The sequence below is a fragment of the Bacillus rossius genome, chromosome 1 (genome assembly GCF_032445375.1).
Source record: "Bacillus rossius redtenbacheri isolate Brsri chromosome 1, Brsri_v3, whole genome shotgun sequence".
In the NCBI taxonomy this organism is placed as follows: domain Eukaryota; kingdom Metazoa; phylum Arthropoda; class Insecta; order Phasmatodea; family Bacillidae; genus Bacillus; species Bacillus rossius.
Window position 1 is genome coordinate 62716808 of NC_086330.1, and position 21074 is coordinate 62737881.

Consider the following 21074-nt stretch of genomic DNA (forward strand, 5'->3'; position numbering starts at 1 on the left):
CTACAATGGCAGCAGCCATCCAAAACTTTGTGGTTCTGGTTGGAGACTTTGTCTGGAAGTATACTTATTAGCCATAGCTGTATTGCCTGCTGCACGATGACCCAATTGAGCTGCGTAAGTTAATTCATCTACAGGAACTTTCTTTCTGAGCTCCATTTTTTCCCCCGGTGCTTTGATTGATCACTCAAATCATCGAATTATTTATACGGTCGCCATTTCAATGAAGAGACTGGGGCAGCAGGTAAACCATTTCTTCATTTAACCAGTTTTCAATTTTTTTTTTCAAGAAGCTTTTTTCTGTACTGTTGCACAAGGCCCATTTTAGCTTGTGAAAAATCTTAAAACTGTTAATGATGTTTGTAAGATCCGATAATATCTTAGAAGGGCACTTAATAATTTCAGCTAATGTATATATTTTTATAATTCTCAGAGCTTTACATCAAAGAACCTGTCTGCACTTCATCTTATAATATTTTGCAGTTGTTTTTGATTTGTATACATCAATGAAGCCATAGAACCTAAAAAAAATTATAAATAAAAAATAAAAAATCATTATCTGATATATTACGTCATATTTATCTTCGTGCTTCGGGGCCCAAGGCCAATGCTTATCATTAAAGTTGAATTTTTGACTCAAATACCAGCCTGTATGATGCCAAGCTAGTAGAGAAAGTAAATAAATCAAGTTGTGTCGATTAACAAGATAAAAAAATCTGTTCTCGCTAATAAATTGAAAAGCAAACCTCGTTTGAGCACATGTCGGACTGTTAATTCCACCCAGACGCCAGATGAATCCGAAATATTTCTGGATCTCTTCAAATAAGTATCTAATGTGAAGTCAGTACATGCGCACGAAGGTTAGTTTTCACTTAATTTCCTACATAATCTAGAAGTGGCAATCCAATCCTAATTTTAAAAAAAAAATTACAGCATAAAGGCGTAGGTACATTTCAAAGTTCCTGATTATTCTGTAATATTCCAGAAACTTTTATAAACTTATGGCACTTTTAAAAAATTACTTTATGTAACATTATATAATATGTTATTAAATACTCCAAACCGATCGATTTAATATTTTCTCATTTTTCACAGAGTGAAAATTATTCAAATGGTTTTAATTTAATGCATCCAGCATTGAAGAACTTAGAACGATTTTACGTATTATGCATACTACCTTAGTTGTTAATTTTATATAAATTTTTACTTTGGACTTAGGTTTGGATAATATTAACAATGTTTAAAATACATTTAATCAATTAATAGTAAGAAAACTTAAAATATTTTAGTTCCATCACTTCCCATTCTTACTCTAATAGTTCCTTACATAAAGAATATTTTAGCTCAAGTTTTTGGATTATGTTTATGATTCTTTTATAGATTATTCTGGATTTGAGAGTATTCCCACTACATTTTTTTTTTGTCTTTCAACCCTTGTTAGTTCCACCCCTTGAAGAAATTGTTGGCAATATAAACATGAGGTAGAAAAAAAAATTAAGAAAGTATTCAATCGTGTTCATAGTGCGTAATTTGTATAAAATATTTTGAGGTTTTACAGTAACAAGAAAGTTTTTAAATGGTACAGATACTATCATTTCAATTTTTTAATTCTCTCCGTGTTTTTTATCCACTAGCGGCAAATTGGTTTATAAAAAAATTTCTGACTATAGTCTTAGATAAAAATTACATCTAAGATTTACAAACAATTCAAACGGATTCATTGACATGCCTACTAAGAGAGTTATGAATTTCTTTTGTCCTTCAAAGCTTGTTTCTCCCCCCTCCTTCCTTTTCAGTAAGGGTTGGTTGTATTAAACATTATTTTAGAACACAGTTTTTGGTATTACTCCTACGTTGAAATAGAAGCAATATTTGTCATATGTTGTAAGAAATAACCATTTTTCTGTTTTTCAAAAAACGTTGCCCATTTATAACCGTTGGGCGGAATTAACTAATTTGACCGATATTTATCATTGCCAATTTTTATACATTGGTTTGAAAGTTATTTGTTCAAAATTACGATAGATATCGTGTCCATAGAAAATGGAATTTATATAGCTATATAAATATATATAAATTTTTCAGTTACATACGGTTTTGGGGTTATGGACAATGGAGCATAACATTATATAATAATTTTCCAGTAGTCAGACCGTGGCAACATCTAACAATGGGTAAAATAAAAAAACCATATATGGTTTTTATTTTTTGCATATATTATTTATGGTTTATATGCTATCTATTTCCAAGTAAATAATTATAAAGCGTTCATATGAAGAAACAATTTACGGCATAACATATTTATACAATAAGAGATATTAAAAAATAGGGCGACTGTGTTGAATGCATCAAAAAATGATTATGCACCTCACTGAAATACTGCTTTACTTTGGTAACGGTTGTTTTAGTAACGATAAGTATTTCCGGCCAAAGAAATTTGTTAAAGTAATAATCACACATTAACGTTTTTATATGGTTGTTATTATTATCCTTTTCAACTAAGTTTAGGAGCTTCTCATATTAGACTGATTCATGTTTTATGTTCTATTGCTTGGAGAAAAATCTCATAATAAACAATAAATTATCCATAAACATCTTCGCAGCTGAAGTATTACACAAAAATTAAATGTCCAAATTCAAATACTTTTAATTAGTTTCAGTTCATTAATATGTTAGCTGAGAGTTTTTCAAACTTTTCTGAGACTACGGGTATGTGTTTGTAAAACAAAAATATATTTGCTTAATTTTCAAAACAGTATAGGTATATATTACCCATAATTTTCTTTAGTTATCTTTCTTTCTAATATATGAAAAATAAGTAATGATTATTTCAGATTATCATAATTTCTTAGTAATAAAATATTGGCTAAAAATTTATGGATTCCGAAGACACGTGTCTAAAAAGTGTCTTATAAGATACAGCGATATGAGTAAATCTTTTGTGAAGTGTCTGAAGATACTGCTATGCACATAAAATAGATTTTGTGAAAAATGTACATAAATTTAACACAAATATTTGTAGAAAAACTAGTAACTGGGTATTACTGAATTAGTTTCCATCAGTAACAAATAATTTTTACAGAGTTAAAAATTCTTAAGTGGCTAAATGAACATTAAACCTAAATAAAACACGTTGGTTTTAAAATGTAATTTTTGGCAATTTCATATAAAAATTTAAAATAACAGTGTTCATTGCTCAATTAATATTATACATAATACAGAATCTTAAAATAACAAGAGAAACCAGACCAGTATGCTATCCTTTAACGAACTGAAGACTGTAAATGAAGAACTGTCTGCCTCGCACCTAGCCTGAGAGGTTGGTACAAGCTCATTTCCGTCTCCCAAGCACACTGTGGCGTTGGCGGGGGGAGGGTGTGAGTGACCTTCCTGGAAGGAGCTGGCAACAGCAGCCTATCTCCGCCAACCCGCGCGTCATCCTCTCCCCCCTGCTTCCCCCCACTCCCCTCATGTGCTGGCAGCTCGCTTCCTCAATGTTTCGATTACAAAAAGTGATGTGTCCAGGAGCTCCCACATGATTTTTTCCCTGGAGGGGGGGGGGGGGGGGGGGGGGGCAAAGTCAGTTGTTTCATAATTTTATACTCTAAATATAGAAATTAAAAATTATTCAGACAATTTTTAAGGAAATATGTCTGTTTATTTGTATTCTTCACATATTCATTAATCAGCACTAAAGTTGTTAATATGTTATGTTAATTTTTCATCAAATTGTATGTGAAACTATTTTCCAGTCAAACTCGCAGAGGGGTCAACTGCCCCTGGGTACTTCCCTCCCCCTTGTTGGCACCACTGATGCTGTCGCTTTGTTTTCAGATAGAGTATCATACTCGCGGACTTTTTTAAAGAATTCAACTCAGTCAAAAATGCAGTCGGGCCCTTTAAGTGATTAAATGAATAGCCTGAAATTTATGATATGTACTTTGAAAATTATATCTCATCATATAACCATCTTTAAGGAAATATTTAAACGTTTGAAACCATAGCGCCATTAAGGTCTTCAAAATCTATAATATAGTTTTTGTTTCACAATTTTATCACAAAAATTATGTAAATCGCACGAGTAAATGTATTACATTTAAATTATTATCCCACCACCATAATGAGTTTGGCTGAAGACCGATCTTCATTATTTTAATACTATTTAATTAAATTTAACCGATAATATATATCCAGAATATTTCCTCTTTTTAAGATAGATGTAAAAATATTCCTAAGAACTTAAACATATTATGTTAAACTAAAAGTATCATTTTGCCTTATAATTATCATAAACTGGTGTTACAACTTAATGTGACTTAATATTTTTTTTTTAAAGTAAAGTTGTTCCAATCAAGACAGTATACCACGTACGTATCAAAGTTCTCATTTAATGTTAATGTACACCTCGTAGAAAAAATGTTCTTTGTTAAAAACAGTAGTAATATACTTAAATCTATGTCGTTTGAGTACTGTAAGTTTGACATGAATATCTTTCTTTAACAGTTACATTTATTTTAACACGTTTGGATTGGTATCACACAAGATCTCTAATTTCTAGTGTATGCCACTGTACTTTAAGTTGACTACCACAGAAGAGTTATGAATGTTTGATTTATTTCTCAGGTTCAGTTTTAATGTATGTGATCAAAAAGTCAACCAACCTAATAACAATAATAATAATTTTAATAGTATCGTTCACCAGTGTAATTGCAAGAAGATGCTACAAAGCATAACTGAAGCTTGCTGGACATACAGTTGCATTATTTCTCAAATATTATAAATTATGGTAAAATACGTCTTCAGGGATGACATGCACATTTTTAGAAGCTTGACATATATTTCTACGAGTCAAATCTGACATAATATTGAAATATTAAGTGATTTTGCAGACCAAGTAAAAAAAATACGTGTTTTGCTGTCAGTCTTTTTTTTAACATGCTAATTCAATATTCCTAGCTAAATTTTTCAATACGTTAGTCAATCATAAAAGTTACTCAAATTTTAAAGATTGAAACATACCGGTTATGAATAATCACAGAATTTCTAGTCCATGGATACATATAGTATAAAAGCTAACATGAAGTTTTACACAAATTTTCAGTACAATAATATAAAATAAAAATATCTGACACAAGTGGATATTTATTTACATGAATTGCACCTCAGTGAATTTTTCATTGTCATAAGATAATATCCGAAGAGGTATAATAAAAAAAAAATCTGGTGTAGATAATTCATTAATTTTCTCTTAGTTTAAGCAATATATATTAAATTTAAATTTTAGTATGAATTCAGTAGTGATGTTGTATTATATATTATACCTAGTAAATATTTTTATATCTATTTTTAAACCTTTAAAAAAAAATAATGAAAATTATAGCCTATCTATCGCTGGTCCGAATGTTATTGAATCTGGTAGTAAAACATGGTAGTTTTCCGTATGGCACAATTCCGCCTCGCCTCTTTGAAACAGACGGAAAAGTACCATACTGGAAAAGTACCATACTTAGATATATAATATTTAGCTGCCACAAATGTTTTTGAATCTTGTAATAAAATATGGTAGTTTTCCGTATGGCACAATTCCGCCTCGCCTCTTTGAAACAGACGGAAAAGTACCATACTTAAATATATAATTTATAGCTGCCACAAATGTTTTTGAATCTTGTAGTAAAATATGGTAGTTTTCCGTATGGCACAATTCCGCCTCGCCTCTTCGAAACAGACGGAAAAGTACCATACCGGAAAAGTGCCATACTTTAAAAAGAACACGTGCTGCTATCTGGCGTCATTTGAGTTAACCGAAGGCACTGTTGGAGTTGACAGCGCTGTCTACAGGCGAATTCTCCACACTATTCTGAGAACAGAGGCGTTGCAGTCATTCCATGGAGTGTGTAAAAAAATATGGCACAATTCCGCCTCGTCCTTTTTCAAGTATGGTACTTTTCCAGTATGGTACTTTTCCGTCTTTTTCGAAGAAGAGAGGCGGAATTGTGCCATACGGAAAAGTACCATACCAGTATGGTACTTTTCCAGTATGGTACTTTTCCGCGCCCCCGTGCATAGTTCTCTTGCCCTTGACGTATCCAGACGGGTTCAATGTTTGGCCTCTTCACATGGTACTATCCAGTCAAAAAGGATGTTTACATTATATTTTTGCACACAATTTTTATTGAGAAAAATGTTAAGTTGAAAATAGTTATTTATAACACTTAATTGCTGTCCAGCGAATTTACAGCAATTTAATTTATTATTATACCTACGTTTTGTAGTAATGATCGGTATGCTGTGTATGTGCATGTTTGTTGAAACTTCTTTGTAAACGTGCATTAATTAATGTTTTCATTAAATTTATAGTAAAAATTGTTTATGTTTTTAAGATTTATTAATATCAAACATAACATACAAAACGTTTTTTAAAATGGTGACGTATTTTCAAATGGAAGTACGTGAGAAGTATACAGATTTGTGTACTTGCGTACTTGTACAGCATACTTCATTTCCAGTTAGGCATCCTTTGCGATCTCTCTTCCAGGAACAAGTACGTTTATTATTATATACTTCAGGCGAATAAGGACACGGCATTACAATATTCAATTTTTCTAGAAGAATTTATTAAAATTTAATAGAGTTTGTAATTGATTTTATAAAACACGAAACGGTATCATAAAGTTTAAATCCACTGCATAAACACTTGCCAAGGCAGTATTTTTTGTGGTTCTCTGCATGTGTATTTTGTGGTTGTTTCTGGTTCAATAATTAAGTTATTTTTTTATGTTGTTTAGATATATAAAATGTATACAAAGATAAAAATACAAGGAACAGGATGAATCTTAACGATTTTAATAGTTTTCTGTAGTTACTCTGAGGTGGTTTATTCATTTTAATCCTTACTGTTATTTTTTTTGTTTAAGTTGGATTTGTTTATAACTCTAAAAATTAATGCCGCAACTAATAGAGTGAATAAAAGAAAAAAAAAGCTCTTTGTATGCAATTGTATTGACACTTTTGCTAGCCCTTAAATCATTGAAATAAAAGTAATCTTTTTTTTTCTATTTATGTAGATTTTGGAGAAAGACTTCCTATTGTAGTAGTTACGACTGTGCAACTTCCGGAAATTTTTTACAAAATTTTTCGTTACATGGTTCAGTGTCCCCAAAATCATCGTCACACGACAACTGACGTAATTTTGCACAAAACATTTCCAAAGGAATACAAAAAATTGGGAAATCTCGGTCGAGTTTGTTATGGCAAAAATCCGACCAAAGGGGCAGAAATGGGGAAGGTTTATTTTGTTTAATAGGACAATTGCTATAACCCCCGCATCCGTATGAAGAGTTATTATACATCTCGTTAAATTTATACCAAAAACCTTTTGTCAAAATAACTGCAAGGTTAAATAAAAATGGCCTAGAGGACAAAAAGTTTCTTAACTTCCTTAGTAGGCACACCATCAAATCAGTTTAAATAGTTTGTAAACGTTAGATGTTATCTAAAAACGGTTTATTAAACCATTTTTGATCAGTCTAACCAATATTTCTAGGAGTTCAAACGATTGAGATTGAAATACAAACAAAAATTATAATATTCTTGCCATATAAAATATAAAATACATTTTTATTTTCTGCAAACTTAATAAATATTATCTGCCACTTTTGTCTGAAATAAAACCATAAACAACCAACCAATACTGTAAGGGATTGAAAAAAAAAACAGTGACTAAAGAGCAGAACATTTCTAAACTACCTTACTAAATTCACTACCAAATCTGATAAAATGTATTGTAAATCTAAATAGTATCTAAAACATTTCTCTGAAACAAACTTTCTTATATTTGAAATTTTTTTTTTAAAGAATTATGTTGGAGTCACCTGCAAAGCTAATGAGATACAGTAAACTCTCGATTATCCGGGCCTGGATTATCCGGTTTTCGAGTTATCCGTGCTTGATTTTATTATGAAGTTGTAAAAAAAATTACAGGGTGTAGCTACGCCAAAACTGCGATGCCTTTTTTTTTTTTTACTGCTGTGTCCGAAAGCTATTTACCTGACCCTTCAGACCCTCGTTCCCCCCCCCCCCCCCGCCGCCATCTTTACCATCAATTTGTCACACTTTAAACCAAAAAGGAATGCCTTGACTGCTGCTTCCGGCTCAACGCAGTTATTTACATCAGTTCTTCCAGGCACATTTGTTTTTGTAATCATGTCTGGTAACAGGAAACGTAAAGTGCTGACAATAGCAGAGAAGTTAGAAGCTGTGGACAGGTTAAAAAAAGGAGAAACTGCCGTGAAATTAGCACAGGAATATGAAATTGGAATCAAAACCGTGCGAGACATTAATAAAAGTGAAGAAAAACTTTCGCAGTTTGCTAGTAGAACAGACAGTGTGGCAGGGCCTTCTAAGCGTAAAAGCATGAAAACATCTACCCACGCAGATGTTGACAATGCTTTGTATGTTTGGTTTAGGTCATTAAAAGGGTGGAGGGAGATGCTGAGTTGGGACTGCCGCAGCCGGTAGCAATAAAGGGGACAGGAGAAGGATGGCGGCAACACAGTGCCAGTATTGTTTACGGTCCAATAAGCTGGGACACGGTATAAAAAGTCTTTGCTTGTGCTCATAGAATTCTACTGAAGAGACACTCTTTTGCCAGTAAATACACCATTTTTAAGTGGTGAAACGGATTATCCCGATTTTTCTTATGGGCATTCAATTATCGGGCATCGGAAGGTCCCAATTAACGTGGATAATCGAGAGTTTACTGTAATTATTTTTACTGATTATTCCGCGGCATTCACGTATTCATTAATAGGATGGACAAAGCTTCCTTGGGCAACCCCGATAGTTGTTTGGATATCAGAATTGACAATGTGGACCTAATCATTCCGGCTGAGCTGAATGGGTACTATATATACATTTCATGTCATTAAGATAATACTACAGTAGAACCCTGTTATAATGTTCCTGCATATAATGTTTTCCTGCTTATAATGTCATATTTTTAAAGTCCCAATATTTCCCCTATAAGGACAATGTATTTATTTCCTGCTTATAATGTTCATAAATAGTGTAATTTCCTGCTTATAATGTTTGCTTTCTCATTCATTAAATGGGGGAAAAATGTTTTAAAACCAAATTATTCCAACACTTACGATAAAAATTTTTCTTTATATATGTTTACAATCACTGCCATACAATACATGAAGTTTGTTAAAATACAAGTTTATGCAATATACTGAAGGTACACAATGTTCATAGTTAAGTGTCAGTTGGCATCCTTAGTCAACTCTTCTCTTCCTTGCCATTCCAGTGGGTATTCAGATGCACGTACATAGTCCTACAATATTTAAGTTGCCAACCATTGAGCGAGGGCATAACTATAAGTGTTTTCTTTTGCTTACAAATATATATATTTTTTTTCATTCATACGTAGGAATCCCAAAATTAAACATTTTCAGGTGGCGAAGGAGTAGACATTCTCACTCTTAATGTTGTCATCACAAATTGTGAGACAATTTTACAAAAAATGTGGCCTCTTCACATGGTACTATCCAGTCAAAAAGGATGTTTACATTATATTTTTGCACACAATTTTTATTGAGAAAAATGTTAAGTTGAAAATAGTTATTTATAACACTTAATTGCTGTCCAGCGAATTTTCAGCAATTTAATTTATTATTATACCTACGTTTTGTAGTAATGATCGGTATGCTGTGTATGTGCATGTTTGTTGAAACTTCTTTGTAAAAAAGACAAACAAAATTTAACCAGGGAACAAGACGAAGTTGAAAAATTGTTGGCTTGTTTCAGAAAATTCATGTATCAAGTATACTATCTTTGGTTTTAACGTTAAAGTTGTTTACATAGCTTTGTGAGTCCATTGGTACAAAGCTCGAACATTGTTAAGTGCTAAATTGAGATTTCCTGCTTATAACGTTTTCCTGCTTATAATGTTTTTTTCTTGTGCTCCCTTGAAAAACATTATAACAGGGTTCTACTGTATAATAATTTGTGTATTTTTATACTATTCCCAGTTAAATATAATTATTTTTACTTAACATTATATCTTGATTAATCGTGTCAAATGCCTTAGATGCTTTGCAAAAAATTCCTAGTGATTTATCATCAATTGCCTTGTATAGGTATCTTTATATATATACAGGGCTAGATTTTAAGGAATATTTTAACCTGCCCAACGGACAGGTGTAATCGAAAATTTGCCTGTCCGCCATCCAATCTGCCTGTCCGCTGTTTTACCCAAATAAAAAAAATTTCAAAGTCGCTGAAAAAGTGAGAAAAAAGGATTTTCGCTAAATTTTGCACCTATTTTTATCACACACTTAACATCCTTATTTAATCATCATTTTCAGACGAGTCACTGTCTGAGTCACTGCACGAATTACTTGGCTGATTCTGTCTTGAACATCTTCGATAAGGAGGCTGAAAGGGTCGACGTTTTCTCTGAACATTATGATACCAGAGATTTATTGCTGGTGCTAGATCAAACTCACTTTCAGCCATTATTGTTTATTTATAGATAATAGATATTGTCAAAGACGTTTTATTTGCGGTCGCATAAATGTTATTAATCACCTCTGCTGCATTAGTGCGTGCGAATAACCTCGGCGTCACATGTTGCACTTGTCCACCGGACAGTTGCCTTTTTTATTTTGCCTGCCCAGACGAGATTTTGCCTGTCCCGGGCAGGCGGACAGGTGCTAAAATCGAGCCCTGTGTGTGTGTGTGTGTGTGTGTGTGTGTGTGTGTGTGTGTGTGTGGGTGTGTGTGTGTGTGTGTGTGTATATATATATATATATATATATATATAAAAATCAGTGAAAGCTGTTTCGGTGCTTCTAGCTGTTGTAAATGTGATAGTATTTTATTATTTTGATACATATAATTTTAACTGCTATCAGAAGTTAATTTTATATATTGGATTTATTACCTTTCTAATGCAGAGAAATAGTTATTGCAGTTTGGAGATATTATGTAAAGATTCCAGTAATAAAAGATGAGTTTATTATATGAAATAAAGGAATGTATATACAGTAGAACCCTGTTATAATGTTCCTGCATATAATGTTTTCCTGCTTATAATGTCATATTTTTAAAGTCCCAATATTTCCCCCATAAGGGCAATGTATTTATTTCCTGCATATAACGTTCATAAATAGTGTAATTTCCTGCTTATAATGTTTGCTTTCTAACAGTCAATAAATGGGAAAAAAATGTTTTAAAACCAAATTATTCCAACACTTACGATAAAAAGTTTCCTTTATGTATGTTTATGTTTACAATCACTGCCATACAATACATTAAGTTTGTTAAAATACAATTTTGTGCAATATACTGAAGGTACACAATGTTCATAGTTACGTGTCAGTTGGCACCCTTAGTCAACTCTTCTCTTCCTTGCCATTCCAGTGGGTATTCAGATGCACATACATAGTCCTACGATATTTAAGTTTCCAACCATTGAGCGAGGACGTAACTAAAAGTGTTTTCTATTGCTTACAAATGTTTTTTTTTTTCATTCATACGTAGGAATCCCAAAATTAAACATTTTCAGGTGGCGAAGGAGTAGACGTTCTCACTTTTAATGTTGTCATGAAACGTGAGACAATTTTACAAAGAATGTGGCAGTGTATCTTTAAAGACAAACAAAATTTAACCAGGGAACAAGAAGAAGTTGAAAAATTGTTGGCTTGTTTCAGAAAATTCATGTATTAAGTATACTATCTTTGGTTTTAACATTAAAGTTGTTTACATAGCTTGGTGAGTCCATTGGTACAAAGCTCGAACATTGTTAAGTGCTAAATTGAGTTTTCCTGCTTATAACGTTTTCCTGCTTATAACGTTTTCCTGCTTATAATGTTTTTTTCTTGTGCTCCCTTGAAAAACATTATAACAGGGTTCTACTGTACCATTACAAAACCAACCAACTATAAAAAAATCAAATTTTAAAAATTAAAAATTACTTTACTACACATAAATCACAGATTTAAAATTGCCAAAATTACAATAACATTCAAAATATTGCGTGACCTAATATTCACAGAGCGGACCATGGAGCGAAAGAGGGCGCGTGTTGCTGTCAAAAGTAAAATAAAGAAAAAAACATTTATGCGGTTTTGAAACCAAATAATTCAAATGTGTTAGCAAACACTGCACGTTTGTAAAAGTACACCTGCTACATTGGTAAGGCACAGTTTTGCTAGTATCTTTCAGATTCCTAACCACTTCATTTCCGCTCTCATGTATAATATATTTTGAAAGTATATTATATATTAGGTCATGTTTGGTTCACACAATAGGTCTATTAATATAAATACAATAAATGTTGCCACGATAGAGAATAAATTGTTAACAATTAAAGTTTTACAGAGTACCGTAAAATATATCTGTGAAATATTAGGAAAAAAATATCCCAATGTTAAATATAGTTCAAAGGAAATGAAAGAGTTTTTGTCAATTAGCTTCTTTCTATCTTCCAAATACAACGACTTACTGTCACCGACACCAGTTTTGTGCTCTGCGATAGTTGGGACATACATATAGCGGGCAAACTCTAAACTCATAGTGGAATACTGTGCCTGACGTCTAGCGGCGTAATGCTTAACTCACACATCATGTGTTCGTTGGTTCAGCTACACGCGTCGGTTAAATTACAAGTTTTAAACTCAAGTAATTTAAATTCTATACGGTATGTAAACATTTAAGCAACTTAGAAATGTTCAGGATACTTCATTTACATTGTGTGCAACGCAAAAGCCTTGTACAGTTTTTATAAATACCTAATATTTAGTTTTAAAATTTTCTTAATAAAAATTAATTAAAAAATAATTTTTTTAGAATTTTTTTTATCATATTTTAAAAATTCAAAGCTTTCTTTACAAAACTATGTATATTACGTTTGTTTACCTGCAATGATATTCATGGGAGAAATAATTTCCCTGGTGGCTGCAAAACTATGTATCTTACTTAGCCTTAATATGTATCTCTACCAAATTCTTAAACTGAAAAGGTGATGAATACAGTATGCAACTTCATTCCATTTATTTTGAACAGCAATACATTAACTCTCTATTGCTTTCTATGCAAGGTTTAAGATGTTTATTTTAATGAATGTCATATTTTCTTATTAAACCATGCAAAAACTTTGTAATTAGTTTCTGCAACACATCATTACACGTGCAACAAAGACGTAAGATAGTCCCTAGTAAAAAGGAAACCAGTTTGAAAATACGCCACGTACTTTGGTAGTTCAAGGTAGGACCCTGAGTAGGCACTGTATTTGTAATGGATCAGGTTCCAGTTGGACGTGTAACTCTTGATGCACTCCTTCGTGAAGAGGCTGCACTCACGTATGTCGAGGTCAGAGGGCACGCTGTGCGTTGTCGTGCGGAACCTTCGCGGCAGTACCACCTGCTGAGAGGTGCGCAACAAAAAAAAAAAAAAAACAACAATTTTACATGAATTCTGACTCATTAGCATGGCTGCACAGAAATTCAGGCTCAAATTTCCCAGACCATCCTTCATGAAGAACGAGTCACAAACTGACGGCAAAACTTTGCTGCAGGTTCATCATGGAAAAATAAGATGAAAGTCTAAAGTGCTTCTCGAGGCTGTTAGTATACACCTTTCAAGTTGAAAAATTAATTAATTTCAAATAATAGAAAAGTAAATGCAATTCTCACACTGAGAGTCTAGATATAGATTTACTAAATAATTTTACGCAACCATCGCAAAGCTTGTCACCGTCATAAAATTATTTCACTGAAATAACTTAAGGTAGCACTCTTATTTTTAATACATTTTTCTAACATGTGGGATTTAATCCAAACTTTTTAGGGACACCAATGATTATTATTTTTACCGTAAAATTATTTTATAGTTTAAAGGAAATTATTTCGCTAATATTTTCTTTCAAATTAAATTTTCAAATTAAAGTTAATTTGCCCTACTACTTTTAAATTTTGTAACTTTTTTCAGGTTTTCCATGTTTTTTATGTATGCAGCCAACCCTGAGAATGATGTGACAAGGGAGCAAACCACATTAACTCTAGTTGGGGTTGGAATTACTGAGGTCACTCAAGGCAAATTCCTTTTACACTGTTTGCTGGTAACAGACACTAGATGATCTCACTCAAATAGTCATTCAACTCTTTTATCCACTAACAAAATAACTTTCAATAATCTTATTGCGTACAAAATCTGTACCTTTTTATGTTAATGGAATTTTTGTGCCATTTTATTGAGATTGATGGCAAAAATAACAAAAAAATACTTCTTTGTTGCAATTGCCTACAGTGCACCACTTCTGCGTACATTGCATGTAAAAGATTCAGCGGCAATGCTGTAATGTCTGCAACACAGGATACCTCCTGCCCATAGAGGTAAGCACAGTATTTACCGCAAGAATCGCACACCAAATAATTGTCGTTAGGAACAAACAGACAGTACAGGAAATACATTATTCTTGTAGCTTGTTTTATTTTGTTGCACATGTTAAATTACACTGTTTTGGTACCTTTGCTAGTAAGTACTTATGGCAAGCTCTCAGACAAATACAGCCAGTAGCTTGTAGGTTGACTTTTTCCCAAGTGAACCTCAAAAGGCTATCTTCGCTGCTCTACAGCACACACGCAAGACCAGCGAACACCAACTGCAGTGGTGCATTCCAGTTGAAGCTGACGAGTGAAGTTAGTCAAGTTTTTTTCCAATAAAGGTTTTTGCTAGTTTAATAAATTTTTAACAATTTTTCTAATCATTTACAACTTTAGTGAGAACTTCTTAAGCAACAGAAAGCACTAACATAACATGTGTCAGTATCTGTGCAGATGAAAAATAAGTGACCAGGTTACCTAAAAACATACGGTACACAATTTGGCGGACAAAGCACAATAGGAGCCCAACAATCTAAACTCGACTTTAGAACTACTAAAAACATTGTGACTGCCAACATTATCTACACTTAATTAACCAGTTTTAATGCAAGACAATGTTTAATCATAAAAATTGGGAATGAGATACACTAAATAAAATATACTTACAGACACATCATCAGATGGGTACAGCAAAATTTCTCGTTGAGGGTCATTCTGCAACAAGGTCTTGTTCTTCAAAATGAATGTTTCAAAATCCAAAGGTTCCACCAACAATGGTTTGTTCTAAAATCAGAAGTTTTATCACATTAGGCATTTACTGTCATCAACTTTGTGGACATATGAGCTCTTCTCTTCTGTAAAAACCACATTAACTCTATTCTATAAGAAGCATTTACTGCAGATATGCAAAACAAGATCATATACAGTTAAAAGTCTTTCATCCGGGGTGCTATGGATAGGCAGATTTAGTGATTCGACACAAACTGAGCCATTCACAATCAGATTTTTTCAGATGGATTCTGTTTGTTGACCTTGGATGCCAGGTGGCAGCACTGCACTGCTGGCATTTTTAGTTAGTTCAGAGTTTATTTTGAAGGCTGGTTTTGATTTCAGTAGTGTTTCTTATTTTCCAGCTGGTTTCATTTCACACTTCCACATTTGATAATCATGTTAAAATTATACCTTTGAATATATATACTTTATAGAAGTCGCGAGTGGATAGGATTTACTCTACGTTTTTCAGAAGCGTATGATGAGCAGCTTGGGAACTTCACCGCTGCAGTGCGCTGCCGTAACGCCCTGTATCGTATTAGTTGTTATTTACACGTTAGAGCGCAGCACTGTCGCCCGCTGTCATTCCCCGCACCCCCCATCTATAATTCACTGCAGCTCAAGGACGTTCAACGGGAGGGGGAAGGGGTGTTTGAAGAGTTCGACACTTGTCCGCTAGGGACCACCACAAGTCGATGCCCTAGAGATGGTGGCGATTGCGGCGGTGAATTAACCAACTACCTCAAAACCGTATTAGAAATTTTAACCTGAGCTGGCGACTTCTATACAGTATATATATTCAAAGATTATACTGACATTCAATAATCCGGCACAATCGCTAATCCAGCATGGCCATTTTCCTGAACATGCTGGATTAAATACGTCACTGTAACTAGAAAATGTGTTACACTTTGTGTGCACATACAAGGTCACTGGTGACGAAGTGGAATGAGTGAAGGAACTGATGAATGAAATCTTAATAGTTTGAAGCCTTTACGGCTTATGTTTTAACAGCCAGCCTTCTGAGGCAATGCATTCCACGGCATACATGTGAACTGTGCACTTTGTGTGATCTCTGCGACGACCACCACCAGTCAATGCTGCGAGCATGCACGGATCACATTGGTGCGTTTTTCATTTTTGTGACTACACCCCATTTGATACAACAGTTTTTACTCCAAATAATGACACAATAAGCTCTTTTGTTTATTCTACTTCATCATGTATAACTTTCTTGTACGTACATTTGTACATCTGGTCGGACCAGTTGCCTTACAATAACATGTTGCTACCCTCTCTTCATTTACATATTGCATTTTAATCAAATAGCCTTTCAAATACACCAAGTCAGTTTTTGCTGACTGCCTTTTATGCTGTCAAGTGGGCACTTATAATATTGATGGAGCTAAATATAAATTAACAGCAAAGATATTCCGCTTGAGTTTCTCCTAATCATATTTGTGTTTTTTTTTTTTGCTAGACCTTATCTTTGAGAAGAATGTCAATGTCTTTTATTTAATACTATTAAAAATTTCACTAATCTGCTTAAAATTAAAATGTACAACATATTTTAATCTCAGGTACTATAGAAAATCATTAGATACTATTGGTTCTCTTTAAGTTGGCCTTACTTAGCTATAGAAATGTAGGTACTTATGAATGGATATGAACTACTGATAAGTGATTATGTGGAATCTTCATCTTTTTTAACAAGAGACTCCATCTGCCACATTGGTACATAAACACATAGGTGAGCAAAAGATTACTTTGCAAGTATATTGCAGCATATTGTGTGTAAACCAAACATGCGCTGCAATGCAAAACCTTACAATTGCCTTCTGCGATCCATCAAGCCTGTCTACATTCTCATTACATCAGCAGTGATAACTGACAGTTTAGATCCTGTAGCTCCTGTACACTTTTAATCTTTTTATATTAACTACAAAGTTTTCTAATTAATTTCGCTCATAGCCAGCGAAGCTTGTAGCACTGCTGGAGCAACACCCAAAAACTTTTATGTAAAAATTAGCATGTTTTCAGGAGGTTGGAAAAATTGTATCTAAAATGAATATTTTATTATTTAAATTAAGATGGTAGTATCACAAACAATTAAGTCATATTTTGAATACTGCCAGTCGGAATTCATTATCAACCCTTTAAAACCTCACTGACTTGATTACAAACAGAATTAAACACTCTTATGTTTTACATATTTAAGTATTAAATTTTAAAGTTGAAAATTAAACTGCTCGAGCGAAGGTGCATTCCTAAATTTTTTCACATTATACTGCTCCATTACCTGGTGAAGAGATAGAAGGTGGTTGTTTGAAGGAGAAGGGAGAAGAAGGGTGTCTGTGGTCGGTGCCATGTCACATGTAACGTAATATAACCTCCATTTTCTTCATATTTCTGACTTTTTACCTAGAAATTTAGGTCCCAGATGTGTAACATAAGCCCAGTAGCTCCACCGGGACACAGTTCCCTTTATTTGCACCTCCACGACAGTTACTACAGCATTCTTTTGATACAGCAAGGTCTATGAGGAGTGATAGGCAAAAGTGAATGTTTTCTTTCGATTGCATCAAGTAACGGACATGTAAATAATACAACGAGCAAAGAATGAATAGCAAAATTCACTTCAAACTTTTATTTAAATGCAAACATTAACAGTTTTGAAATATTAACAATCGGAGACAGAATTTTACACCTAACAAACACTAACGAGGAGAAAAATATTGAGTTTTGTAAACTAACTCTTCACTCTGAGCTTTAGACTTCAGTTTATACAATTTCTTATGTACCCATTTTTTTCTTTTTTTTTTAATCTCTCTTATTTTTTAAATGTAAAAGTACTCTGTAATATTTAGTTTTTGTGGTTGTACAGTTTGTTTGTATATATGTATATATTTGTAATTATTGACTTGTTCTATATCCCGGAGTCCTTACCTCCATATGGGATCTACAGAACAAAAATTGAATAAATAAATAAATAAATAAAAAACTGCCGCATCAGATCGAATATTTTTCAAAGGTATTTTTGTATGTGCAAGGAACAATCGTCATCTTAGCCGGACACAATATGGGCACAACATAATAACTCTTCTCGTAAATGTTTGTTTATTTAACAATTCAAAATCCAGTTTTGATTCACAAATGCCATTTAGCAGAAAGATTAACATTTGTTATACACAAAAACATTTTCTAATTTTTTTAATAGTAGCTATTTTCTACATCTACCCAGATTCGATTAATTAATTTATTGTAAATGCATCACTCCATTTATGTATAATAACTTGGCCAATATCTTAATGCATACTTGTACTTACAATAACCTAACATATGCAATAAATTGAACAAAATTAAAAAAAAAAAAAAACACTCTCTCAAGGAAGTACAGGAAGACAAGGGATGACGTTAGTTAAATATAACAATATAGTAAATAATATAAATAATCTAGCCTTGTTGGCCAAAAATTGATAAGTTAATCTTACGTTGCACAATTATTGTAAATTATTGCAAATAGTACGTCTGTGCAGGCAATAGAGAATTAACAAATAATTGATTAATTTTTGACAGAAACATGTTTTTTTATTATACAAACAAGTAGATCCCTTACTTGTGCCGTTGTCTCTCTAACTACTTGCGATACAGTTTCTCTCATCTGGGCAGCCATTCCAGGCTTGCTCAGTCCTCGCGTAAACTTTCTTTCGCTCATTTTATTTGCTGTTATTAGTCTTAGAACCAAATGTTTTTACAGTCAAGTAAACACGTCCTAATTTACGAGACACCTCACATCCGACAGTAGCCATATTTTAAACAAAATTTAACCTAACTGCAAAACACAAAATTTCCTAAAATTTGAAAGGTATCAACATAACAAATTTAAATCTAAAGTAATAAACATAATCTACTTATCTTTGGCCAGTATTCCAAGTACATAATAAATCAATATATAATTTTAACTTTAGCAAGCATGGTTCTAAAAATTTGTCGATGATTTGAACACTTTATTTTATTTCGATAAATAATTAAATACAACAGAACAACTTGGCTTAATATAATGAAATTGTAAGTCATGTCATTTCAAAAATATTTTTAATTAAAACGAATATTGTCAAGTCTTGGATGACGATTTATAGAAATTTCCACAAATTTTATTATCTGTAGTTGGCACCATGGAGTAATTAAATGAAGCGGAAACTTATGTGTACAGTGGACGCAACATAACTCAGAGGCTGGGTGTCGGTTATAAAATAGATGTGTGTATGTGGGTCACGACATCGGGGAAGGTAGACATGCCGCAACAACGAGCGATAATTCATAACTTCATAACAGGGGCTACACGCTACTGCACTGAGTGAAAACTTAGTCCTTCGGTGAAATCCGACGAATACGTTCATTAACACATCCGTGGTACTTACTAAACTTTTTGTTTACAGTTTGGATCTGAGGTTTGTGTACATGTAGTGTATCACTTTTGTTCAGAGCCAGTGTTACATATGTAGTGCAGTACTTCAGTAAAGTACAACTTGACGACAGTCATCGTGCCCTCCTAAACATAGAGGCCGTACCTGTCCACCGTGTGCCTAAGGGAGGTACTTTTCCCCCGTAGTGCAACTCAGTGCAGTGATAGTGTCCTACGATCAGGGACACACCCACGAGCGCCCTGGACCGTCCACGAACGACCATGTATTTTTGTATAATAAGTTGTATTGTTTTTATAATTATTTTGTAATTGTGTTTTTATTATGTAAATACCCACGAACGGCCTCGTATTTTGTATAATAATTTGTATTGTTTTTATAATTCTTTGGTAATTTGTGTTTATATATTTATGTATATAATTTCGATTGCAGTGCTTATGTAACGTGTAGAACCGCAACCTGGCCTGCTGCGAGGTCGGGTCTCTCCCACGCCGGCCTGTTTCCCCATGCCCTCCTCCGCGGCCCGCGCGTAGTGGCGCGCGGGCGGCCGGAGAAGCAGTCGCTTCCTAGCTGCCGAGCAGAGCAGACGTGCTATCGCTTGCTCTGCTCGAGGTACGCGCTAAGTACGACTGAGTTCTCGCGACTAGCAAATTTCGTCACCGGACTGCCTCGACAGTCATACCAGGTCGCGCGGTAATTATTTTATGTGTATTTTCGGGAGCCGGGTCGCGGCGAGGGAGAACATTCGTCCTGCAACATGTTGGCCAGGCTGCGATAGGGCTTCAGCACAATAAACCCGCTCGTGGAAACGGACAAAAAATACTTTTCCATAGTACCTCCGCCAGAACCTCCAACCTCTACAAGAACCCCTCCCGGTCCTACGCATTCCGGTCCCGGCCACGTTAGCCTGAACTCCACCCTCTCTCCGACTGGAGCTACGCGGGCAACTGGGGCGAGTTCATAGGGCATTCTTCGACAAGGACCAAGGGACTTAGGGCGAAGGGACGTCATATGGCACCCAACTAGTGCGGCCAGAAGTCATAGTGCACGGGACGCACGCAAACGGCGTCGCGGGGGCCTGGTCATGTCTATCATGCTTGGGTGCGGACAGGAAGCAGGTGCGGCCGCACAACGTGGGAGCGACGCGAACAGGAGATGGCGATGCGGCAAAGATCGTCGGGGCGAGATAACGCCGTGTGGAAGGCACGGATTGTATTCCTGTTCGGCTAACATTACTTCCCGATAAACATGAACGACTTCCAGGAAGCATATGAGTCCTGGGCCGACGCGGACTTTCTAGAGACAGGCGAGAGTTGCGATCACTTTTCAAATTATGAATGTGGATTTTGTTTTGAATACCGGACATATGGCATGACGATGTGCGGTGCGGATTCATGCCCCGGTGGGACATCTGATGTGTGGATCTGCGAGAAGTGCGGAAATCTATGGCACGAGGAGTGTTCACATCCGATCGCTCGAGAAGAGGCGTGGATGT

General features: G+C 34.4%; 1 protein-coding gene across 3 annotated transcripts in view; it reads right to left on the bottom strand.

The window, feature by feature from the left end:
* LOC134536771 (dedicator of cytokinesis protein 9) overlaps positions 1 to 18982 on the bottom strand; it is a 187711-nt gene extending 168729 nt beyond the window's left edge. For all 3 annotated transcript variants that reach the window (XM_063376696.1, XM_063376690.1, XM_063376705.1), the window contains exons 1-3: positions 18772 to 18982; positions 15051 to 15167; positions 13253 to 13425 (exon numbers count right to left, since the gene is read on the bottom strand). In XM_063376696.1, coding sequence (XP_063232766.1) covers positions 13253 to 13425; positions 15051 to 15167; positions 18772 to 18870 — 389 coding nt within the window. In that variant the 5' untranslated portion in view covers positions 18871 to 18982. The remainder of the gene's footprint in view (positions 1 to 13252; positions 13426 to 15050; positions 15168 to 18771) is intronic.
* Positions 18983 to 21074: the final 2092 nt, after the last annotated feature.